Source organism: Manis pentadactyla, chromosome 11 (genome assembly GCF_030020395.1).
Source record: "Manis pentadactyla isolate mManPen7 chromosome 11, mManPen7.hap1, whole genome shotgun sequence".
Classification (NCBI taxonomy): Eukaryota; Metazoa; Chordata; class Mammalia; order Pholidota; family Manidae; genus Manis; species Manis pentadactyla.
Genome location: NC_080029.1, coordinates 116,823,834 through 116,849,441, shown reverse-complemented (window position 1 = coordinate 116,849,441; position 25,608 = coordinate 116,823,834). Strand labels below are relative to the sequence as shown.

At 49.4% G+C, this 25,608-nt stretch overlaps 1 protein-coding gene across 1 annotated transcript; it reads right to left on the bottom strand.

Annotated features, from left to right (window-relative positions):
- Positions 1–1,078: 1,078 nt before the first annotated feature.
- Positions 1,079–24,738, bottom strand: NOX5 (NADPH oxidase 5). The gene is given in 22 exon segments (XM_057489056.1): positions 1,079–1,258; positions 2,221–2,375; positions 8,111–8,221; positions 8,913–9,104; positions 9,286–9,398; positions 9,716–9,849; positions 11,207–11,568; positions 14,224–14,337; positions 14,340–14,375; positions 14,378–14,413; positions 16,505–16,744; positions 16,747–16,773; positions 17,032–17,060; positions 17,062–17,183; positions 18,914–19,009; positions 19,011–19,152; positions 20,550–20,628; positions 20,631–20,720; positions 20,723–21,083; positions 24,445–24,487; positions 24,489–24,576; positions 24,579–24,738. Coding segments are annotated over 22 exon segments (2,910 nt in total).
- Positions 24,739–25,608: the final 870 nt, after the last annotated feature.

The following is a 25,608-nucleotide window of genomic DNA, read 5'->3' as shown; positions in this document are numbered from 1 at the left end:
GGACAGATGCAAATAGAGGCTAGACCACAGAGACAGAGGGAGCCATGACATAGAGAGGGGATGCAGAGACACAGATGTCTTCAGTAGTAAAGAGCCTCACAGAGAGGGACCACGTACGTCCTGAGGACGGATCGTGATGTCGCATTTCACTCTCATGACAGCTGTGACCGGGGAATGTCATCACTCCCATTTTTCAGGTGTAAAAATAGATTCACAGAGGTTACCGGGGTCACACGGCTGAACTGAGCTCCATGTAATAACCTGCCTGATTCCCAGGCATGAAGCCTTTCTGTGACCCCACGGAGGCACACACGGGAGCTGACTCCATCCTTGGTGCCTAGAGAGAAGGGAGAGACCGGCATGCAAAGCAGTGGAGGGTCAAATGCAAGGGGGAGAGATCATGTGAGAGAGAGAGAAAGGCAGTGGGACACAGACAAAGAGAGGGGAAGACGATGGCATGGAGTGAAGGGGCAAAGTGTGCTAAGTATCTCTCCCTGTAGGAATGGATTTGGGATAAAATACACATTCCATTTCTCATCCCCAGATCTTCAGAATCAGAATTTCTGGGAATGAGACCCAGGAATCTGCATTTAAACAAAATTCCTCTGAGTGCAAAGTGTGCTTTGAAATGCCTCAAAAAAATAAGACATTGATGGGTGGACAGAGGGAGGGATAGATGGATAATATGCAATAAAGCAAATACAGCAAAATGTTAACTGAGGAGCCTAGGAAGTGGCTAACACTGCTCACTGACCATTATTTTAACTTTCTGTATGTTGGAAATTTTTCATAATAAAATGTTGATGGGGTAGGGGGTGGGGGGCGTTCCTGAATGATTGTGATGCTCAGGCAGGTCTGGGACCACTACCGTGCACAGAAGGCTCCTTCAGAGGACTTTTGGAAGGGGGGTGCCCTGGGAGGCCCCCTCTGCACCCCCTTCTCCACAGCAAGCCCAGAATGCAGAGCAACACCGGGGTCTGGAGGAGCCCACCTGCACCAGGACCTGCTGCTGTGTGTGTGCAGCAAGACTGGGTGGTCATCCAAGGCTGGTCCCTGGGGGGCACTGGTAGCAATGCATTCAAGCTGGCTGGCGATGTGGGTCTGGGCAGAGCTTGGAGAGGCGGGGATAGAAGTTCTCTTGAAAAATTTTGAAGTTGAACTGCTCACAATGACCCTTCAGCACCTTGGCCAGCGCTGAGGAGCCACAGAAGAGAACCTGTGCCTTGCCCTTCTTCTCTGTGGTCACTTCCTGGAATGCCTGGGGTCCACAGTGTTGGGGGAGAGCAGAGGGAGAGGAGGGACTGTGGACCCGCCCAGTGACACAGCCCCTGGAGCTGACAACAGCAATGGCTGTCCGTCTGTCCCCATGACGAACTCCAAGGCACAGCTGCTTGGCTTCAGGGTAGAGAGTCCAACAAGTAGCCATTCATTTAGGGGCCATTTGCTCACCCCCTAACCTGACTCAGCCCCTCTGCTCAAGGGGCTGCGTCTGTGGGGAGGCATGTACTGAACCAGCTGCAGTGCTGGAGGGCATGACGGAGACCTGTCTGCTGTGCTGAACCCCGGCTGCCCAAACCTCATGCTGGTCCTCCAATGAAATACCTCTTTCCTGAAGTCAGGCTTATTTCCCTCACTGAGGACTCTTTTCCACTCCAAATTCTGCTTAAGAATTGCCTCTGCTGACAGTCCTCTTCGGTGCCCAAGCACCACCAGCATCCCGTCCCCCTCAGCTCTGGCTCCATATGGATTATCTGCAGCAATTTGAAAAGCAGGGTCTCTGGTCATGCCATGCAGGCTCTACACCCTGACTGGTAGGTGCTCAGGGAAGAAAAAATAGTAATAAAACCAATCTGGTAGATAAAATAGACTGCAAACTCTTTCATGTCGCTGAGCCTCGGTTTCCCCATTTGTATGCGGAAGGGACAAGACTTGATGTTTCCCCAGGACTCCGTCCACTCAGGCCTTCTGACCCTGGTTCAGAGCAGTCAGGGCTGGGAGAGGTCTTGGAGGTCATGTGGACTCACTTTCCCCTCTGAACAGCTAGGGAAACGAAGGCTAATCATGGGACCAAGTGAGCTAGTGATGGAGCTGGAACATGGGTCCCCTGCCGCCCATTCCAGCCCTGAGATCCTGGCTGTACTCTGGATGCCAGCCTCATGCTTCGCCCCCAGCTGTTTGGCCCTAACCTCCCTGGCCACTGCCCCAGGGTGTCAGCTCCACTGGCCCCTGCAGGCTCCAGTCAGGCCGCCCAGGCTGGGTGTGTGTCTGGAGGCCTGGGATGGAGTCCTTCCTTTCCTTCCTGGCCAGGAGGTTGGCCTTCATGTCATTCCTGCCCAGTGCGGAGGTCATGTACATATGTAGCTCCAGGAAGCCACCTGTGTGGTGAGAGGAGAGGGTGGCACTGAGGGACCGGCACCTGTGATGGGGACAGAGCCCTGGAGCTTGGATGGAGACCAAGAGGGCTTGGAATTCACACCTTCAGCCCACGGTGTTTCTCCAGGACCTCCATGTGCAGGGCTGTGAAGAGGAAAGATGGCCTACTGCTTGAGCAGGGCCACTCCGGGCACTGCATTCAAGAGTTACTACGTATCCACTGTCTAACGTGAGCCTTGCAAGTGCCCGGGAGTTAGACCTTGCATGTAGAGGAGGAAATGAATCCCAGCGCTGCCGAGCTCTAAGGCTTGTGCCCGCCTTGCCTCAAGGTTTCTGCTCAGTCTGGTTGGGGACATAAGCCATGTACACATCAAAAGGCAGCTTAGACCACAGGGTCAAGGTTTCAGTGAGTGGATCAGATGGCAAATGCCACTGTTACACAGGGAAGGGCTGGAGTAGGAGGTGCTGTTCCGGGGAGGGGGGCACTGGACTAGGGCTTGGAAGAGGGGAGGCGAAAGGAAGACATCCTGAGAAGGCAGAATGGCGTGAGCCCAGGACAAGAGGCTGGAACAAATGTGGTGTTTGTGGGCTTGATGTGACCGCTCGGCTGGAGCAGAGGGTCCTTGAGCGGGAGCATGAGGAGATGGGCCTGGACTGTGAAGGGTCGTGAGTGGCCAGCAAGGAAATGGGGCAGGGCATGACAGGATGAAAACAGCAGGTGGGTAATGAGCGATGTGCATGTGTGTGTGCACGTGCATGTGTGTGGGTGTGTGTATGTGAAGTCCTATGCTGAGCAGACTCTTATCTGCCAGAGGACTGCAGGGACAGGGCAGAGACCAGCCTGCATGTGCCTGGCTGCAGGCACGGCATCCTGTGCTCACCAGGCTACTGGCCAGCATCCACGGTTCTGTTTCTGCAAAGGGACAGTGGGACGTGTTTGCTGAGATGTTGATTCCTTTGGATCTCAAGGCCACTGAAGTCCCAGGGGGTCTCCTCTGTGCTCAAGCAGCCTCCTCCATCTTCCCAGACATGGCATGCAGTTGTTATCATTTTCCATGGGTGCCATGCTCGGGAAAGACTGGCAAGTCCTGCCTTACATCTGAGCATCAGGCCAAGCCGGAGGTGGCGGGGCCTCAGCTAGGATGCTGGATTCATGAACTGATGATCCCCTTAGCCTTCTTCTCTCCCTATACTAAAGGACTTAATGCCATCCCAGCTTGCCCTCTATGGTTTCATATGCCACCCATTAGCCCACTTTTCCTTTGGCTGAAAGTCTCAGCCACTGCAGACGTGCAAATGGCCCTAGGAGGGATACCAGACTTGCCCTTACGTATCATTTGACTTGAGTAATGCTGAGTGGTGTAGGAGGGAGGGAGATGTACTATAAGGGATGCCCGCCTGAGGGAGCCCTGGCACATCCTCCTCCTCTCAGTCGCCATACCCCAGGAGGGGTAAGAGAAGACAAGAGGAGACTCCATGGTGGGAGGGAGAAGACGGTGGAGCTGTGGGAATGATCCCACATGGTTTCCCTCCCCCCTCCAAAAATGTTGCATTTGAGACAAGCATCCCATTTCTGGGACATTCTCTTAAGGAATTCGCCCAAAGGAAGGAAAAAAACTATGTGCACATACATATTAATTGCAGCTTTATTTAAGATAGTGGAGAATTAGGAATAAACTACACATCCTGTAGTGGGGGCTTAGTTAAATAATTTATGGCAAACCATTCTGGGAATCATTCATTATGTAGCCACTAAATACTACTATCACTTCCACCGCTAGTACTATTGAATTTATTGACCAGTGAATATTACTCTTACTCCCAGCAAACCTCCTGGGCAGTCACCTTTCTAAGTGCTGCACTATGATACCTCATCGAATCTTCACAACAAGCCTGTGAAGTAGGTACCAGACGTATCCATATTTTTCAGATGAGGAAACTGAAGCAAAGCAGTTAAATAATGTGCCCAAGTTTCTGCAACTGTTATGGGATAGAGTAAAGATTCAAACTCAAACAGAATGATTAAAGCTTAAACAATGGAAATTAAACCACAGATTCTTTAACTCAGACCTTGGTATATGACCAAAGTTGAAATCAGAGGCCACAGTTGAAATCAGAGGCCACACGTTTCAGCTGCAGTTAATGAGAAACCTTGGATGAAATTTGAAGTAATAAAGCTGTTGACTCAAGTGGCTTTGAGAATGCAAAGCACTGGATAAGCTGTCACCCTTTGTTTACACAGATTAGGAAGAAGCAAATAGCAAATATTTATATACCAGTAACTAGAAATTTAAATTAAACCTAAATTTGTCCCCTAGCTCGTCATAAAATCAAGTTCCTAATGAATTAATCTATGTAAAAGCACTTAGAACAAAGCCAATGCTATATAAATATTTGCTCCAACTGTTATTTAAAAGAAAGGTCAAAGAGCTTTACTGCAACATTCTAAGGTTTACAAATTCTCTTCCAAAGACTGTTGACTTGTGCTTTATGGCTTTGAATCTTTGTTATAGTAAACTACTTCTGTTTGACTGTTTCTTGCAGAAAACTGTGTTTGATTACTTGAACTTAGAAACTGTTTATCATAGGAATTTGAATTTTTGAAGCATAATAGAAAATACTCATGACTTTGGATAAGGCAAATCTCATGGCAACCTTGTTAAAATTAAATAGCCAAAAAGATCTAGTTCCAATGAACCCAACCAGTATAAAAAAACATACCAATTCTCTTTAAATTAGAAACATATCTAAATATATTCCCCCTTGTATAAATTATTTCTTAAGTAAAACAAAACAATGATTCCAACAGATTAACTTTAAAACACAGTATTCCACAAAGATGTCTCACTAAGACTATGATGTAACCCAGAAAAACATCTTACACACGTATTAAGCATTGGCTTCCTAAGTGTAGGATGTGCTTGGTAGGAGAAGGGGGACTGCCAGGGCTGGAGGAGCACATTCAAAGAACTGCTTTTTGTTTTTGTTTTTTAAATTAAGGTATCATTGATATACAATCTTATGAAGATTTCACATGAGCAAACTGTGGTTTCAACATTCACCCATATTATCAAGTCCCCGCCATACCCCATTGTTCATCAGCGTAGTCACTGTCCATCAGTGTAGTAAGATGCTATAGAGTCACTACTTGTCTTCTCCGTGCTATACTGCCTTCCCCGTGACCCCCCTACATTATGTGTGCTAATCCTAATACCCCTAAATCCTCTTCTCCCTCACTCCCCTTTGGTAACCATTAGTCCCTTCTTGGAGTCTGTGAATCTGCTGCTGTTTTGTTCCTTGAGTTTTGTTTTCTTGTTATATTCCACAAATGAGTGAAGTCATTTGGTACTTGTCTTTCTCCACCTGGCTTATTTCACTGAGTATAATACCTTCTAGCTCCATCCATGTTGTTGCAAATGGTAGGATTTGTTTTCTTCTTATGGTTGAATAATATTCCATTGTGTATATGTACCACCTCTTCTTTATCCATTCATCTACTGATGGGCACTTAGGTTGTCAAAGCATTGGTTTTTGATGAAAATATAAAATAGGAGACCAAAGAGCAAAAGAATTCACACATGCTAAGTAAGGTGTTTCATCTGCATCTTAGACCACTTTCCAAGCCTTCTGATGGCCAGCCTCATCAGGAAAAATATTGACTAGTCTTTCCCAAAAATATACATGCTTACTCACATGCTCATTGCTACGGATAGATTATGTACATTAAAATTGTATGTTCAAACAGCTCAGAGACCTCTTACATCACAGTATTTACCAATAAAGGAGGCAGTTTGTGAGAAGCTAATATTTCCAGAAAGAACTGATCCTAATCCTGCAGATTTGCAGGAAAGTACACCTGTGGAATAGAATGTGATCCAACATTTACCTGCCATGGAATCTGACTGGAGACCTTGGTTACTTGGAGGGTGTATTTTTATTGTGAAAGTTAATGGCCTTGTCTATGTGCAGATTTTCTGTAGCCTTAAAGGAAATAAATAAAAGATTATTGCAAGAAGGTTCTACTCAAAAAAAAAATTGTATGTTGGGGTAGAAAGAAGCATATTTACTTTCGCACCTCTAACAACTAGAAATATGGACAAAATATATAAAATAATTGTTTCCAGACAGGTCTTCAGGTAGAGCAGGACTTCAATTGCTGAGAGAGGGAAACAAATGAAGCGAGCCCGACATCTGCCCAGCTTACTGCCGGGTGCTGGTCTCACTGAGTGGAGGAGACAGACACTGGAGTTCTGGGAGGCCGGCTGACAGCGAGCATTTGTCAGGCACAGTACTGGAAAAAGGAAACTGCAGAGAGAAAGAGTGGGGGAGGGAATAAGAGGAAGAGACAAAGGGTAGAAAAAAAATTAAGGGAGGAAGGGAGCTCCCTAGCTCTGGAAATCTGCATAAAATTTCCTCTAAGTCTTTAGCTGAGTGTTAATCAGTACATGTGTGTAAGAAAATTATCAGAAAACACTAGGCTGAACACTACCTGGAGCTCAGACAGAGCGGGGAATAGCTTGTGTCCTCCAGCTAGAGCGGGGAGACCCCATAATATACAGAGGAGTCAGTGGAGTCCTCAGAGCTGAAGGCTCACTGCTGGGGCCAAACTAGCCCCACACTAAAAGCTGCTCTGGATTCACCTTAACAAAAGTTAAAAACAAGTCTTGAAAGGATCCAAATTATCCTAAATAATGTAACTATGCACCAGAGCAAAGTATAGTACTGCTTAAAAGAAATATCACAAAATCCAGAACACAACAACGTGCAGTTCACAATGCCCAGTATCCAATTTAAAAAATGATCAGGCATGCAAACAAGCAGAAGAATATGATTCATAACTAAGAGAAAATTAGTAATTAGAAACACACCCAGAAATGACAGAGATGATGGACTTAGGGCAAACATGTTATAGCAAATATTATAAGTGTGCTTCAGAATGTAGGAACAAAACAGGACAGAAATAATGAGGAAAGGAATGCAAGACATAAATGAGACTGAGATGGAACTTCTGGAGAAGAAAAATACAGTAACAGTGATGAAAAACACAATGAATAGGATTCATAGCTATTCTAGGTCCTCCAATTTTCCATATAAATTTTAGAATCAGCCTCTCAAATCTTTTTTTTAATTGGGATTTTCATTAGGATGGGAATAATAGCTAGTAATAGCTTAGGTACTGCAGAAGAGAAAGTCAGTGGACTTGAAAACATAGCAGAAGAAACTATCCGAAATGAAGCACAGATTAAGAAGACAAAGCCAAAATGTCACTGTACTTATTGTACACTTAAATTGGTGAATTTTATTGTGTAAATTATCCCTCAAAAAAAAAACCTGGAAAAGAAAGTGAGACAAAGAATCACCTGAGAAGCATGTTAAAATCTGGAAGGTCTGGGGATGAGGCCTGGGAAACTAAATTTTTAACAAGTTCTGAGTCTGAACTAAAAGAAATGTCATAAAAAAGAGAAATAAAAGAAGGAGAGACATTTTTATAAAACACAAATTAGAAAAAAATGCCAGAAGGAAATCCTTCAAAATGCCTGGAATAATCTGGATAACTGGGTGGGATTATGAATGATTTTTTTTCTTCTCTACTTTTCAAGTTTCATAAAACAGTTTAGTGGGGGGAGTGGGAGGAAGTTAACTCCCTTTTCCCTACATTTCTGAGAGAAATGGAACAATCTAAACACCTCTTTAAAAAGAGCCTGAACGCCCTGCCCCACTCCCGTCCTCCCCCGGCCCCGTCCTATCCCCTGGGTCCCCTCGGCCTGCTCCACCTCCAGTTCGGTCAGGAGGCTCACGAACTACTAGAAAGACCACAAGTCTCAGTTGATCCAGATGAAGTCCACCCAAGAAGGGACCCTTCGGTTCAGAGGCAGGGCCTACCTCATCCACAGTGTGCATTCATATCTACGATCGCAAGGGCCCGTATGGCCACCCTGTGATGTTAGCAGGACACACATTATCACCCCCATTTAACACGGGGGGAAACTGAGGCTCACAGAAGTGAGGAACCTTGCCCAGGTCACAGAGCAGCAACAACCACAACCAAGGCTCCTAACTGCCGGGCCAGGATTTTCTCTAATGATCTACATTACAGCCAGCAGTGTTCTGAGCTCTTAAACTTAGGACAGCCAGAAAAACATTAATTATTTTTTTAGACGCTCTGTCAAGTGGCCTATACAGAATGACGAATCTTTAAAAAACAAACATGTTTTCAGTTTCAACACCGCTACCAGGAGATGACTAGGAAGCCTCGCGGCTCTAATTGAATCCCAGCTGCCTGGCTTTCAGGCGCTGAGGTTTTTAATGAGATGCCCGTCTTCAGGGCCCAGACGACTCTCAGAGGTGATGGGGGAGGCCTGGCCACTGGGCGGCACCAGAAGAACACAGGCCCTGGGGGAAGCAGAGGGACTAGGGATCTGAGCAGCGGGGAGGTCGTCTGTCCCTCCACTGCCCCTGCACAGCAGCGCCTGGCTCCTGTTCCTGGAGGTGTCCCAGGGAGAGGGCCCGAGGCCTGCCTGCAAGAGGCGATCTCACCTGGTGGCGCTTCATGTCTTTGTCCTGGACACCCTCCACCCGGCAGTGCTGGCAGCTGGGGCAAATGTGCTTTGTCCTCTGGTGCCTGAGGGGACACAGGAGGAGGGGTTCGAACTGGGAGGGAGTATGAGACTTCTCAGGTCCCCAGAGAACTGTGCGGGGACAGGGAGGAAGGATGGGCTGACAGGACCCACCTATGAGGAAGGGGAGGGATGAGAGCTGAAAAAAAAGGGGGGAAGGAGGAGGAGGAGGAGGGGAGGGGGGGGAGAATAGGGAGAAGAAGCCCAGTGAAAGGAAAGAAGGGAGGGAGAAAGGAGGGGCGGAGAGGGCAGGGCGAACTGTGCCCCTTGCTGCCGGCAGGCGGCCCGCCCCTACCTGATGCTCCGCAGGACGGAATCGAGGGGGTGACGCTGAAGCCTGCCCCGGTGCACACGGCAAAGATCCTGGGGGTGGGGGTTCCATACGGGCCATCGATGCGGCACTGCACGCTGGAGGGGTTAGAGGAGAGGGCCGGGTGGTGGGGGGGGCAGCTGGACTACAGGACCCCCATCACGGGCAGGCTGTCATCTCCTGGGCTCACAACCCAGGTCTAAGTGGCTCTGACTCCAGTGCTCTGAGCCCTGAATGTTGGAGTGCAGGACGCAGCCAGCCTGCCAGGGGGGCGGTTTGGTCCCACCGTCTGGATACCTGGAAGTCAGGCCCTGGGGAGCTGAGGAATGGGTTCTAAGGGTCACAGAAAGCCCCCCACAGGCAGAGCCGTCCCTCCCTCCCTCTGGGTGGGGCAGGGGTTCTTGGTCGCGTCCACCCGGAGCCCCTGGCCCTGATGTTGCCGATTTGGTGGTTCTCAGAGGACATCTCAAAGACCAGCGCGGACTGGACAGGAGAGCCGGGGGCCTCTGGCAGCGGATGCGGCAGGCGCGTCTCAGGGGCCTCCTGGGCCTTGCCAGGGTGAACAGCTTTACAGAAAGGGAATTGCGTTTTCTGCCCCAGCCGTTCCAGGGAGCATGGAGCCCTGATGGGAGAGAATATCGGTGGGGTGCTGGTAAATGAACTCCTTGGAAAACAACAACAGAAATCTGATGGTTAGTGTCTGTTGATTTCTGCGGTGTCAGCACTGCCATCGTGACTTCCCCCATCATGACTGTGTTGACACCTGGCTCTCAAAATTCCTGAGAATGTAGCAATTGGCTCTAGTGATCCAATACAAGTCAACTTCCAGGTGTGGCCGGGGAACACTCAGTCCCAGCTGCATGGGCCCCACCTCCAGGCACTCCCAATAATTTGCATGTCTCTAGACACACGCCCTGGTCTTGAACATTTTTCTCTCTCGGCCCAGAATGCTGCTCCCTCTTTCTCAGCTGCGCATCCTTCAAAGCCCAGCTCATCTGAACTGGCTGCTCCTCCCTGAAGCTTTGCCCAACTGCACCAGGCAGAAAAGCCAGTGGCTAGCCTGGCTCACAGCTCCACCCCACCACTGGGCCGCTGCTCTGGGCTGGCCGATGGGGAGTCACCTGAGCACGGGGAACAGGCCTAATTCCTCTAGGCCTGCACACACTTGGCAGACAAACCAGATTTGTTGAGTTCAATGCACTTCCTTCTGGAAGGTGGAGGAGGCAGACCTCCCCCCAGACAGGCCGCCAGGGCCTGTGACTTCCCTTTCTGGTGCTCCAAGGCAGAGGGAGGAGTGGTCTTCCCAATCATCCAGATCAATCCCTCTCAGCAGAAGAGGAGCCCTCTCTGACTGCGGAAATGACTTGCCCAAGTTCCCACAGAGCTCAGGGTAGAGCCTGGGTCTTCGGCTGCCCACCCAGTGCTCATCACATCACCCCACGTTGCTGCTTTGTCTGGAGCAGTGTTGGACTTAAACTACGTACGTGTGGTGATTGTAGGACGTACCCTGCAAGACAGCTGCACCCTTTCGATTTTCTTTCATCCTCCCAATTGCAAGGAGAAAGCGTTACATTGCAGTTGAGATCTTTAACATCTCTTGAACACTTACGAATCCCTCCTTTTTTTTTCTTTTAACAAACTAGAAAGAAAAAGAGCAAAAGAGAAACAGAGAGACAGAATAGAAGTGGAGTGCAGCTTCAGGCTCAGAGCCTTAGCAGGCAGAAATATTTGGCAAGAGTTTACTAACATTGGTTTTCATTGATTTTACTTTCAGGGTTATCTTTTATATATGATGCATGATTCTAGTTTCCCACTAAAGATAGCAATCTAACAGGTCCTTATTAAATGCAATTAATTTTAAAGTAATGTTAGGATGTGAAGAGAAACATTAAGTAGGAATTATTACTGGTGTAAAGTGAAGACGGTGGAAAATGAAGATGCCAAAAGGTGGGAAGGTGGCACGCAGGTGATGGGCTGCAGCAACACCACGAAATGGGTGATGCTTCCTGAAGGCGGTGCTCACAAGGACCCCCTCCCAGGGGGGCACGTCACTGGCTCTCCGGCCTCCAGTCCCAGCTTCCTCTGCCTTCCCAGGCCCTGGTCCTTGGCCGCAGCTCCCCACTGTGCCCGAGTCCCCTCCTCTGTCCCTGCGTGTGCCGGACCTTGGGCCCCCCACCCTGGAGAGCCTCCCGTTCTGCAGGGGTCCTTGCTGGAGGTCACTGCTCCCCGTGTGGCCCCAGAGCAGAGGGACTGAGGCGGCGGCAAACCCTGCTTGGTTTCAAAACGGAAATTGCTCTATTATCTAAACCACAAAATCAGTACATGTTAGTTTTTAAAGATTCAGATGTTACAGAACTTTAAAGAATAAAGTAAAAAAGTACCCTGAATCAGACAACATAACTTCTCTAAAGATTTTTCCTATGTCCTTCCAGACTTTGACACACACACACACACACACACACACACACACACATTCTTCCACATAATGGAATACACTGTTTTATTACTGCTTTTTCTGCTTACCACATCTTGACTAGCTTTCCACACTAATGCATATACACCTACATAATCTTTTTTTAAGGACTTACTATTCCATTATAAAGGTGATTAGTCCCTTATTTAGCTACTTCCTATTTAGCTACTATTGTTGGGCATTTTGATTATCCTCATTTTCTTATTATTATATGGTTATAATATGGTTAACAACCACCATATACAAATAGCACCTTTCCCACCTTTATCCTTTTACCCTGATTTGTTTTTCTTCATAGCATTTATGATCACTTGGCATAGCATGTACCTTCTTTGTTTGTTGTCCCCCTCCAGAAGGAAGACAGTAACGGTGTCTGTCCTACCAGTGGGTTTCAGCCCAGGGCAAGTTCACTGCGGATTTAATGTGACCTAACAAATGACAGTAGAACGTTCTTGGGGTGAAAGGGTTATACCCAACTTTATTTCCACAGTGGCAGGTCAGTCACTAGAATCTCATCCACTCAGAGCGAGTCTGCAGGCAGCAAGCTGGTCTCTGCCTCTGAGCCTCTCTGCCTGCACAGTCATCCTCTGGGCCTTTGTCCTCTGCTCTCCTGCAGCCTTGCAGCCATGCCACCATGCCATCCAGAGCACTGAGCACAGCAATTTATATAGAGTCAATAACGATGTATTGCCCACATCTGTGCAGTGAGCTAGCCAACAAGGGCCAGGTGAGAATCCTGGCCACAGGAACTTCCATTTTATCCACAGTGTCTGTTTTGCTTATTATATATCTCCAGCACCTAGGCCAGTACTTGGGAGACATAGGTACTGCGCTCAATAAATATTTGCTAAGTGAATGAATGAACAAGGTGATTAACATCTCATGCACCTGTCTTGTCAATGGGTTTCAGCCCCAGGCAAGTTCACTATGGATTCAGTGTGACCAAAGAAAATGACAGAAAAACGTTCTTGGGGGTGAAAGGTTATACCCAACTTTACTTCCAGGTGGCAGGTCAGTCACTAGAATCCCATTCACTCAGAGTGAGTCTGCATGCAGCAAGCCGGTCTCTGCCTCTGGGCCCCTCTGTCTGCACAGCCATCCTCTGGGCCTCTCTGCCTGCACAGCTGTCCCACACAGCTGTCCTCTGGGCCTCTGTCCTTGGCACTGCCGCCACTCCAGCCTCTGCTCTGCTCTCCCGCAGCCTTGCAGCCCTGCCACCATGTCACACCCAGAGCACTGGGCGGAGCTCTTTCTATAGAGTCAACAGCCATGTACTGCCCACAGGTGTGCAGTAAGTTAGTCAACCAGGGCCAGGTGAGAATCCTGGCCACAGGAACTCTCATTTTATCCACACACCTGTCCAATTAGCTTTTTTGTAGGGTAAATCCCTAAAAATGGAATTGCTGGGCCAGTGGGTATACACACTGAAAATGCTGACACATACGGCCAGACTGCCCACCAGAAAGCCTGAGCCAGTTTGTTCCTTGGCAGTGGTGCTTAAGGTCTCCAAGAAACACAGCTTTTAACCTATCTACCCACTGATTCCTGGTGTTCCAAGACCCCCCTGAATTTTTCAGTCAGCTTCCTCCTTCAGAAAGTTCCTCCTGATTAATGGCAGAGAATTTTCTGCTTGTTTCTACCTGTCCCTCCACTTCCCAAGCTCTGCTCTTGGCACATTCTAGAAGGGTGCTGTGGTCTGGCCTGGCAGGATTCCAGCTGGTTTTCTCCCCTGGACTTAAATTCTGCAAGGGAAGGTAGGGTTGAATGGGCTGAGCCAGGTCTGGGGGTCTCTCCTCCTTTGACCCTCTGCGTGGTCTCCATCTATTAACCTGCCTCCCAGCTGAGGGTTTATCCTACTAAATTTGTGCTCAGTCACCCTCAGCCTCCTTCATCTATTCTTACTCTGCTCTGTGGTCCTCCCAAGCTGCCCAGAGCCTGTACCCACTCTAGCCATTTGCAGCTTGTCTGCTTTGTGAGTTTCATCCAGGCTCAGAGGTGACCAACACTGCTGATGGTGGTGACAGTGATGATGAATGGCCCACCGGACTATTGTTAATCCAGTTAGCTCAATGCTTTATGTGCATTCGTTCCACTGGTCCTTAAAAGAATTGTGTGTGAAAGGGGAGCAGAGGATGAGTACCACCTCCAGTTCACAGATGAACCACCTGAGGCTCAGCAAGGCTATAGGACGTGCCCAAGGTCATACACATAGAAGGTGTTGGAACAGAGATGCACAGGTGGGCATGTCTGATCTCAATGTCCCCTCTCTATTGTCCCCCTTCCTTCTAATGGAGGACCTGGGACTGGGGAGGACCTGGGGAAGTCAGGCTTCGAGGAGACTCTTGGACCACACAGTCTGCCGCTGCCTCAACCCCGTGCTGCCGTCCAGCCAGTGTGCACAAGAGCTGCTCCAGGACGGGTGCCCGCGGGACAGGAAGGCGACTCGGTACCTCTGGATTCACCTCCATAGTGAACCCTTCCATCCCTGGAGCCACCTACCTGGGTCCTCCTCTGGCTTCTTCCCATCCTAAAGCTCGTCAACCGCCTCTTGGAGCCAGAACCACAGGGTCTGATGCCTTTAAGGACTCATACAGCCTGTTGTCCACTGGCCTTGGGACCAAATGTGCAGCCAGATGGTATCTCAGCAAAAGACAGGGTCGGGGAGAAATGGGGTCCGTGCTGGCCATCAGCAGTGAGCAGGCCTGTCTCACCTCAGGGACAGGGACTGGGTGTCAGCCACTCAACTTCCTGTTTGGCTGTCCTTCCTCAGACCCCAGCCCCCAGCCACAGCGTCAAGACTTAGAGAGCCAGTCTCTGCAGTACGGGCCTTGACCTCTTCCTTGATGAAGTCAACCTAACCCTACACAGTAAGGATTCAGTCCCTCTGCCAACACAGGGGTCAGAGTGGCCCTGAGCACACTAGGAGCTCCCTGGTGGGGGTCCTGCCCCCTCCATCGGGCCAGATCTCACCAAGGTAGGGACCATCTCCCTCCTGCCAATGGCTGGAGGTGCTGGTTCTGCTGTGGGACCAACAGCTTTCATTGTGCCTGGCACCTGGGATGTAGTGGGTGCTTATTAAGCTTCTTTGCTGTACGGATGACTGGTGAAAAGGCGGTGTGGGGTGGCTACCCTCTGCTGAAGGGCACCAGAAGCAATCCACAGCACTAGAGCAAGGAGGCCCCTGAGAGAGCTCCTAGCCTGGCGTTCTTACCCTTCTTCTTTTGTTTTCTAATATTATTTAATTTTATCCATTTATTTTGGCTTTAAAGCATGAACTCTTGGCAGTCATGTGAAGGCACTGGATAGACTCCTCAGAGAAAGGTTTTTAAAAACATAGAGTAACATACACAAAAAATCATAAATGAAGCCAATTATAATGAGACAGTTGTCAAAGTATTAAAAAACCAAATTTGTGACTTAAGAATACATCTGCTTCTTTGTTAACACATGAAACAGTAGGGTCCAGCAGGAGCTTGTGGTCACAGGGAATCTGTAGTGACGAATGTAAGTGATATTCCAAAGTATCAAAACGGCACTGTAATGTAACAGATTCCCTGGGTTTTATTTTGAAATAGTCACAGTATTGTTCATGCTATATTGTTTGTTGTCTACATTCACAATTGAAAAATAATGCTCAGTTTCAGTTAGAGGTTAGTGAAATAGAGATGGCATTTTTCCCCCCATCCAAGTTCATGAATGAATTGGTTCAACCCTGTACTTACAGAGGTCCAGATTTGTGAATTAAAGAGTAAATTGAAGTCGGGACCAGAGTTCAGGTCCTTAGACCCCTGCTTCCTGATCCTTTGTGTCTCTCTGAGGCTTCCTCCCCCATCAGGGTTCAAGTACCAGGAGGGTTGGGCTATGCCTTGTCTATACATGTGAGCTCTAAAGTGCCTCAGTCAGTCAGTCACATAGGAGGCCTCCCTAACTGTAGGTAGAATTTAATCAGCCACCACTGCCAACCTGTGTCTCCCTCCTGATTTCTGTAAACCAGAGCTGCAAACAAAGTTGTTTTCCAGCCTCCATGTAGATTCACTCAACTCACTGCTGGAGACTTGGGGCCCAAAAGATAGGCAGATTCCAAGCTGAGGCCCTGAAGAAACCCTTTCAATAATTGCTCAAATGACACATCCATATAACATACATAGTCATTATAATCATATTATTATTGATACAATGGAATACTATGCAGCCAGGAGAAAGAAAAGTTCTTTTTTTAAAGAACTGACATGCCAAGATTTTCATGACATACTGTTCACCAGGAAAAAGTGGGCTGAAAAACAGTGTGAACAGTGTGATTCTATGTATGCAAAATCATCTCTCATCTATATATCCATGTAAATAGGGAGAGAGAGCTCTGGAAGGCTATTCACCAAAAGGTTGACAATGGGACTAATATTTTTGCAGCACCTATGAGCCAGGTATCTGGTTGGTGGCTTCACATACATCATCTCACTTAATTCCTAAAATAACTTCCTAGGTAGAGAATTGTAGTATCGTTTCACAGATGAGAAAGCCGAGGGACCTTTAAGTAGCGGAGTGGGGATTTGAACTGGTGAGCCTTGTTCCTACCCCTCCCTATGCCATCTTGAGCCCAATTTAATCCAATGAAGGCAAGGGGATAAGCCAGCAAAATGGCAGAATCTTTCAGAGCAAAGCATTTTGACTTGGCAGACAAACCATGACCCAACAGCACAACCCAAACCTCATGCATAAAATATGCAGACCAGCCTGGGACCTTCCTGGGCTCTGGAGTAAATGAGAGGGTGCCCCACATGAGATGAAAGTGGGAGCCCAGCCTGGGAGACGCAAAGGGGCAATGGCCAGGCACCTCAAAGCAGCCTCTCCTGTGGATGCAGGAGCTGGAGCAGACAGGCGTGAGGAGGAGCAGCACCACACAGGTTGGGGAGGCCGAGCAGTGGGCCTAGCCAGTACCAGGCCTGGTGGTGAGCAGCAGTTCCCAGACATGGAGGGGCTGGCCTCGGACTGAGCCAGGAGTGCTGGAAACAAGCGCAAGACAAGCCCTTCCCACTCCACCCTCCCTTGGGGACCCCACCCCTACCCATCAGACACCTGTGCAGGCAGGGACTTGGGTCCAGATGGCCAGCCTACAGGACACCTCTTCACACGCTGGGCAGGCAGGCTCAGAGGGGCTATGCCCCATGTCCTGTGCCGTGGGCTGGATAACTGACTGGTTTGTGAAAGGCCCACCCAGGTCACACCTCCACCCTCCACCCCTCCAGCCCTAGGCCACTCACCGAAGTTCACAACATGGGCCACCGTGTGTGAGGGAGGGCCTAACCACCGTGCAGCCCATGAACTGGTGGAACTGGACGTTCTGGTGGAGCGGCAGCACCTGAGCCAGCCACATGGCCCACAGCCACGTGAGGCAGGACCTGAGCATCCGCACCTGGTGCCACAAAGCAGCAGAGGGCCCCTCCTGGCTCTCTCTGCCCCATCCTCCTTCCCCAGCAGTTGTCTCCCTGCCCCCCCACCCCGGAGCTGGCTGTGCTTCCTGAATGGGCCCATCACCATCAGCCCTGCCCCCGAGCTTTTGCCACACCCCTAGAACATGGAACTGGGGTACCCAAAACAAGAATTGGGGATGATAAGAAAATGTCTACTTTTTAGGTATCACTTTTACCTAAACACATAAGCTTTTAATAATATTTAGTGTTTGTGTTGACATGGTGCCCTCATTTAGTCTGTATGTAAGATGGGAATCTGTGGCATGTTGCCCACATGTCCTAGGGGACGATGGGGCTTTCCAAGGAACGTTCGACAAAGACTCCCTTCTTACCCATCTGCTTTCAGTGCGTTTATGTGCACCCATGCGTGCGGACTTGCAGAGTACATTACCTGGTTTTAACTTAACGAAGCTAACTGGCTCTCACAGAAAGGACAAGTAGTTTCACATTCCTCGCAAAGAAAGTGCAGATCACAAGTAGTATTAATAATGAAAGAGCAAGTGACAGAGAAAATGAGTTATGCGTCTCCCACTCCTGGTATGAACTCTTCCTAGCCAGTTACGAGGTTAAAAATAAAACCTGTTCTTCATGTAATTGTAGATTAATGATAACAAAATGAATTTAAAAAATAAAACCGACTCTAATAAGAAGAGGATACTACCAAGACAAGTATTTGAACTAGAGGTGTATGCTCCTGATCGCTAAGGGTGAATCTTGCCTCAAAGCTGTATCGCGCCATGCTTATTGGCTAATGATAATAGGACATGAATATAAGTAAAGGAGCACACATTGGGTTATCAGAAGGTGCCTTGCCAATGGGTTTCAGCCCCAGGCAAGTTCACTATAGATTCAATGAGATCAAGGAATGACAATGAAACGTTCTTGGGGTGAAAGGGTTTATACCCAACTTTATTCCCACAGTGGCAGGTCAGTCACTAGAATCCCATCCACTCAGAGCAACTCTGCAGGCAGCAAGCTGGTCTCTGCCTCTGGGCCTCTCTGCCCCCCTGCAGCCGTCTCAGTCTCTGTCCTCGGCACTGCCACCATTCTAGTCTCTGCAGCCCTGCAGCTGTGCAGCCGTGTGCCACTGTGTTGCCTAGAGTACTGGGCAGAGATCTTTATATAGAGCCAATAGCGATGCATTGCTCACACATGTGTAGTGAGCTAACCAGGGCCATGTGAGAATCCTGGCTACAGGAACCTTCACTTTATCCACAGAAGGGTTTTTTGTTTTCTGTTCGTGTTGCTTTGCTGTGTTTTAACGGTAGGAGTGTGTGATCAAAAACACTTGGAGACCTCACTCCCTGGCTCAGAAGACCACAGTCTGAGTCCTTAGTCTGGCCTTCAGGGCCTCTAGAAGTGTTCTCTCTGTGGTGGGAGCCCTGCCCAGGAGCCAGCGCCACCTTCTCCTCCACCATAGGGTTGTGATGATCGCATGCAAAGTGCTTTGTTAGCACTGACACTGCTACACAGTAAGCACACAAAAAATGCCTGCTATGTTATATATGTGCTGTGTGAATATGGACAAATCGTTGTCCCTCTCTGGGCCTCAGTTTCCCCCACTGAGTGTTGGCCCAGCTGATTTCTAAGGTGCTGTCCTGCCCTGGCACTCCAGGTGTCCACGTGGGGTCTCTTCTCTTCGAGTAGCCCCCCTGCCAGCTTCCCTGCATGCACCTGCGATGAAGCTGCAGCCAAAACGGAGGCACTGGCCACCGCCCCTGGCCACCATGACGCTGGGGCCGCGCTCTCGGTGAGCGCTGCCCGTCAAGCGCCAAGAGCAGCACGTGGAGGCCGGCGTAGGCGGCCCGGCAGAGCAGCTGCCTGCGGTGGTTGTGCGGATAGGCTGCGGTCAGAGGGCGAGGACGGCGCGGGCGCGGCCGGGCTGCAGGGGGCGTCAGCCGGCACCCAGCGCTGCGAGAGAGGGGCTCTGCCCAGAGCACCCGCGGCCGGGCTCGCGGGGGGACAGGGGTCCGCGGGGCCCGGACCACCGGAGTTGGAACCTAGGGACCCCACCCCCGCTGTCACCCTCCAACTCTCTGCAGCCTCGTGGCAAGCAGGCCGCCTCCTTTTACAGGAGGAAGCAGAGAGGTCAAGGCACTTGCTCAGTCACACAGTAGGTGGAGCGGAGATGGAACTGGTCTGTCTGATGCCGCATCCACAGCTGATTTTATTGCCTCCCTTCCCGTTTGAAAAAAGAGAAAGCAATCGGAAAGGGTCACAGACTCTGAGACGTGTTGTGGTGAATAACCCACAAGAAAGTGAATACATAAAAAGAATGAACGACAAAACCTTCACTCTTCAGAGCCTGGAGTCAGACTTGGATCTGTTGTTACACCCTATTTATTTTCTCTTCCCCACAGTTCTTATCAGTTTTGTACTTCTCTAGTGTATATGTTTGTTTGTTAGTATAAATGACACTTCTCTCCGTCTGGAATGAAGCCCCCAGGGCAGGGACCTCATTCACTGCCAGGACTCGGCCATGACTCAGCACAGCGTCCGGTACATGGTAGCCGCTCAACCAAGCTGAATGAATGACCACCTTGGCTGATTATTTGTGTGGTCTTCGGTGAGTTTCTTAAGGTGAGGCAACTTTAATTCCCCTTTGTAAAATAGGCATTGCTATTAAGTGACCTGGCATTTGTAAAAATGCCCAGCACACAGTGGGTGCTTAATGTGGGACCCCTGGAAGGTCAGCTTGACCCCCGCCTCCATTTGGTGTCCTCCATCTTGAGTAACTATGTCCCCTACATGACCCCCTGCCCCCATTTTGTTCTGCGTCCTCCATCTTGAGTAAGAAGTTTCCCGCTCAGGCCACGCCCACTCCCACGGAAACCATGCCCAGCAACCTGTGCAACAAGACCCTGACCCTCCTCAGCCAATCAGCTAAGGTCACAATAAACCACCCCCCTTGGAAAGCTCCTAACTGTTCCAAAAGTGTGAAAGCAAAGTTTTGTTCAGGGTCTCAGACCGAGTCCTGTGTTCCAATGGGCCACTGAGACCCTAGTTCAAACTAGCAATAAAGACCTGTTTTGCTCTTGCATCTCGCGACTGAGCCTGGTGACTGCGGCCCCGCACGGGGACTCAAGGAAATGGGGCACAACACTCAACACCGTGAGCTGATTCTGAAGCGTCCTTGTGGGAAACTGAGGCACAACAATAGCTGCTCTGCGTGGCAGCCCTTTGTCCCCAGGAGAAAGCTGGTGCGTGGGCGGGGTGGGGCCGAGGACCCCGGGGGCGGTCAGGCCGCTCTTCGCCCCCGGAGTCTAACCGCAGCACGGGCGGTGTCCAGGCCAGAGGCAGGGCCGTGCCTGCTGGTCAGGTTCTCCGTGACCCCACAGAAGCGCTGCAGCTCGTCCCGGAGCCCGTCGAAGGCGAAGGCGCCCCGGCATCCTCGCCGGCCGCCTGGAAGCGCGCTAGCGTGAGCCGGTCCAGCTTGTCGCGGGGCAGCGGGATGGCGCTGGCACGCAGGCACCACCACCCATGGGGAGCAGCTCATCCCCATCATTCGTGCCGCTGCGTGTCCCAGGTGGGCAGGAGGCCGAGTGGGGGCCCCCTGCCCTGCCCAACCGTACCATCCAGGGCTGAGCTTTTTCCTGCCCACCCACCTCCAGCTTCCGCCAACCGACCAACTCCCTTTCCGGGGTATAGACCAGGCAGTCAAGGACACATGTCACCCTCAGTTCAGAAACCTTCCGTGGCCCCCTGCTGTAGCCCAACAGAGATAACCCCGCCCCTAGGCAGGGAGGATCTTGGCTCGGTGCCTGCCTTTCCCCAGAGCCTGCAGTCTCCTCTCTAAGAACCTGAACTTCCAAGCCCATCTGCCCAGAAGACACACTTGCTTGCTGAATCCATAAGGAGCTATGAGCCCGGACTCTCATTATCCAGAGGCAAATTGTATGTGGGTGGTGGTGAAGGGGGGGTTCCCTGGTGTCTCCTAACTTGTAACTGAGTCTGTTGTCCTGAGAGACCACAGCGGGCCACTCACGTCAAGCCATGTGGCCTTATGTGAACATGGATGGCTAACCTTGTGACAGGAAAAGGAAGCCAAAATACCAACCGAGATGAGATTTGGGCTTTTTATTTTTCTGTATATCTTCATTCTTCACAAGCAGCAGGAGCCATAATCAATGACTTCTTGGCCTGCTTTGGACATAGACACATGTGAGGCAGCATCATTTTTCTGCGTCTTACTAATTGTGTGATGGTGGGCTGTAAGTCCTTTAGAGTAGTGAGCCTTACTTTGCTTATCTATAAAATGGGGATAATAATCCCTCCCTTTCAGAATTGGTTCAAGGATACTAGACAATTCACTACAAAGCACTTAATGCAGTATCTGGAAGAAGGTAGTTGCATATAAATGGACAGTCTTATTGGCATCCTGATCATCATTCAGGCCCAAGCCAAAGTCCGTAGGCACATCACAAAGCAGAGTCTAACACGCCACTCTTCAGGCACACCTGTCCTTCAGCTTCCCTAGTCAAGAGCCACAACATAACAGGTTTCTGACCACATCTGGGGCACCAGTCCCTCCCTGGCCCCCTTCACACCCAGCTTTATTCTCTCCTTGCACCGTATCAAACCCAGCGTCCTCCTTCATAATTATTCTCATGTATATTCTTCTTCCTTGTCCCTCTGTCCGTCTATTCCCCTGACCCTAAAAACATCCCATCCCTGGGAAAAGCCAATCGCCTGTTTTCTCCCTTCTGGCACCAGGGCAGCGAATTGACCCATTGCTGAAGAACAGCACCTAAGAAAGTGAAAGCGTTGCCTCCCCAGCCACAGCAAGGCCTTCAACTTGCCAGGCAACCCTCTCATGCTTCTCTAGTAAGGTCCCTAACCTGCCTCTGCAAGGACCACTCCCACCTCCAAGTGCATCCACTCCCTGCCCGCTGGCTCTCGGAGAAAACTGAAGCCACGGGAAGGCGATGCCCTCTAATCCCTGCCATAAAACCGCACAGCTCCTCCCACCTGCCCTGCTCTGTCTTCCTCCCCACTCTGTCCACGAGGAGGGGGTGAATGTGCTGCTTTCTCCTGTCCCAAGCCAAGCTCTCCATCTGAGGTTGTTCATAAATCCCAGGTGTGAGCAAAGCTTGGTGGTCAGAAAGCAGCCAGTGAAGAGGGTCCCATGGAGTCTGGGGTGGAGTCTGAGGAAGAAGGTATGGTCGGCTGCCCATGTAGTGGGAAAAGGGGTCTACTCTGGAAGTGTGTTCCAGAAATCCTGCCTAGATTGAGTCAGGTGGTAATGGCAGTGAGCAAATCCCCACAGGCCAGAGCGTCTACAGCTAGGTTGAGCATTTCAGTATGTAGTTCCAGCCCTATGACTCCCCTGCTCTATGCTCCTCAATGGCTCCCCATTGTCGGGCCTCACCCACCATCCCAGTCTCATTAGGTGCCTCTTTCCCACTTCAGCCACCCTTTCCATCATGATTCCAGATGACCCTTTAACCTGCAATAGACCCTTTAAGCTGCAAAGTTGTCAAGGATGTAACCTTCAGAGACCCTTTAAGCTGCAAAATTGTCAAGGATGTAAAAACCAGGACATTCACTGAAGTATCATTTATGTAGAAGTGGGGAGGGGTGGAATTTTTCCATCTTGGAAATGGGGTTTTAGTAAATAGTAATAAATAACAGCAGACACATATAAAGGGTGTATCCTGTGCTAGGCACAGTTCTGAGTTTCCATAAGTTAACTGATTTAGTCCTCATAACCACCTCATGATATGTACTCTTATTATCATCATTATTCTCATGTGAGAGGTGAAGAAATTGAAGCACAAAGAAATTAATTGCCGAGGTTGTATGATTAATAAGTGCTGGAGCTGAGATTTGAATTTAGGTAACGTGGCCTCAGAGTCAGATCCTAACTAGTAGGCTGTGTTGCATGGAATACAGGATCACGTACATATGGTGGAATATGATACACTCACTAAAAGTGATGCTGTAACTATATCGAGTTACCACTTCACACCTACCAGGATGGCTATTATCAAAACAACAGAAAATAACAAGTGTTGGCAAGGAGTGGAGAAATTGGGACCCTTGTGCATTGCTGGTGGGAATGTAAAATAGTGCAACCACTGTGGAAAAAAGTATGGCGTTTCCACAACAAATCCAAACTAGAATTACCATACAATCCAGCAATTGCTTTTCTGGGTATTTGTCCAAAAGAATTGAAAAGAGGGTCTCAAAACCATGTTCTTAGCAGCTCTATTCACAGTAGCAAGAGGTGGAAGCAACCCAAGTGTCCACTGATGGATGAATAAACAAAATGTGGCATACACTTACAATGTATGACTCAGTCTTAAAAAATAATTAAGTTCTGTCACCTGCTGCAACACAGATGAACCTTGAGGACATTACGCTAAGTGAATAAGCCAGTCACGGAAGGACACAAGTATTACATGATTTCACTTATAAGAGGTACCTAGAGTAGTCAAATTCATGGTGACAGAAAGTAGAAAGGAAGTTTCCAGGGACTAGTGGAGGGAGTAATGAGAGTTGCTATTTAATGTGTACAGAGTGCCCGTTTAGAAGATGAAAGAGTTCTGGAGAGAGAGCGTGCTGATGGTCGCCTAACAACGTGAATGTACTTAATGCTGGAGAGTTGTACACTTAAAAGGGTTGAAGCAGTGAATTGAATGCTATGTATATTTTACTACAATAAAAATGATGTTAGAAAGCTTCATAGTCTTACATGAAAAGAATGTTTATATTGCTTAGTGAAAAAAGGCAGTATCATCCCATTTTGTTTTTTAAAAAATGTATATGTGTATGTAAGTGCATGTGTGTGTGATCAGTTAGAAGGCAGAATAGATAAATGGTACAGGTGATTTTTGCTTTCTTCTTTAAACCATGCTGTATTGTCTAAAATGTTCACAGTGGGCTTCTATTGTAATAAGGAAGAGGCAACAAAGGGATTTCTTTTTTCAAACATTGCAAAGAATGAAAGTTCTTGCTTCTGATGAATTGAATCTAGGGTATTTAGCTCCTGAGCTGTATACATGCCACCCCTGCTCCAATCCCACATAAAGGATTCAGGGCTCAGGCAGAGAAATGGGGGACACACAGAGGGAGAGAGCCGTCAGCCTCACCTGGAGAAAACGATCCTATGCTGGGCACGTCACCCATGTCACCCAGACAGGCCGCGTCCCTTTGCCCCTCCTACTGAGTTTGCCCCAGTCCCCGAGGGTCCTTACTCCTTACAGGAGCCGACATTGACACCTGGAAGAGGAATTTGAGTTTGTCCGGGGATGCTATCGGTGAGCAGGGTCAGTGCCTCCTGCGGCTCCTGGCGGGTGACAGTGCCGTTTCCATCAGAGTCAAACACGGTGAAGATCTCTCAGCAAAGAAGGGCTGCGGCCAAAGAAGGGCAGAAAACAGGCTCTGGTGTGGCTGCAGGGCCAGTTCTTTGAGTTTATTCTGTGCACGCGTGCGTGCGTGTGAGTGTACTGTGGGGTGGTGGGATTCGAGCAGGAGCCTGGTGCCTGAACACGGCATGATCTGCCCTTAAGGCCATTGGGCCAGGGGACAGTGTCCATGGCCCATGTGGCCTGCTGAGAGCAAGTCTGGGCCCCAGTGAAGAACTGCTCAGATCCCTGCAGAAAAGACAGACTTGTGTCTGAGCCACACACCCCCTTCCGGCCCCTGGGACTGGTAATTCGTACAGATTAGCCAGTGTCCCAGATATGCGGTGCCCTGGATGCTCCCGTCGGGACAGGGAGAGGGACCTACGGGGTTTTTGTGTTTGACCTAAAGAAACTAAGGCATTCACAAGCACGAAGTCGGGGCAGTAGCCTGCTGGGGACTGTCAACCCCACCTTGGCTTTCTTCTTTTCACCTGGGTCCTTCGGGTAATGCTCCTACCACTGTTTACCATCCTAAATGGTCTTTATTTCAGGATATTCCACAGCCTCCAGTTATGATAGGAATGTAGTATTAGGCAGAAGGTCTGGTGTCCTTCCTCATGTTTACTGTGGAACAAGGCATGGCATTTGGAGTTCTTAGCAGTGTCCCTGCCACCCGCAAGTGTGGGCTTTCCCATTCAGGTAGGAACACTCCAATTCTCATTGCCTGTGCCCTGTCCAGGTTACAGGCCACCACCAGATGCCAGCCCGCAGGATGACTGGGGAGAGGTTGGCCTTTGCAGGCTCATGCCGCCTGCCTCCCTGCCAAAGTCTCCACTGTTTGTCAGGCACGCAGGCTGTTAAGGGGGTGGGCAGAGGGCCTATGACTCCCAGAGAGGATTCATCTCAGCTCCCCCCTCCATCAAGCATCATCAAGCCCAGGCTTGTGCCTCTTTAGGTTCTGGAATGACAGGGTCCCAGTGAGACGGATCCAAAATGTGGCCATAACGTCAGAGAGTGGCAC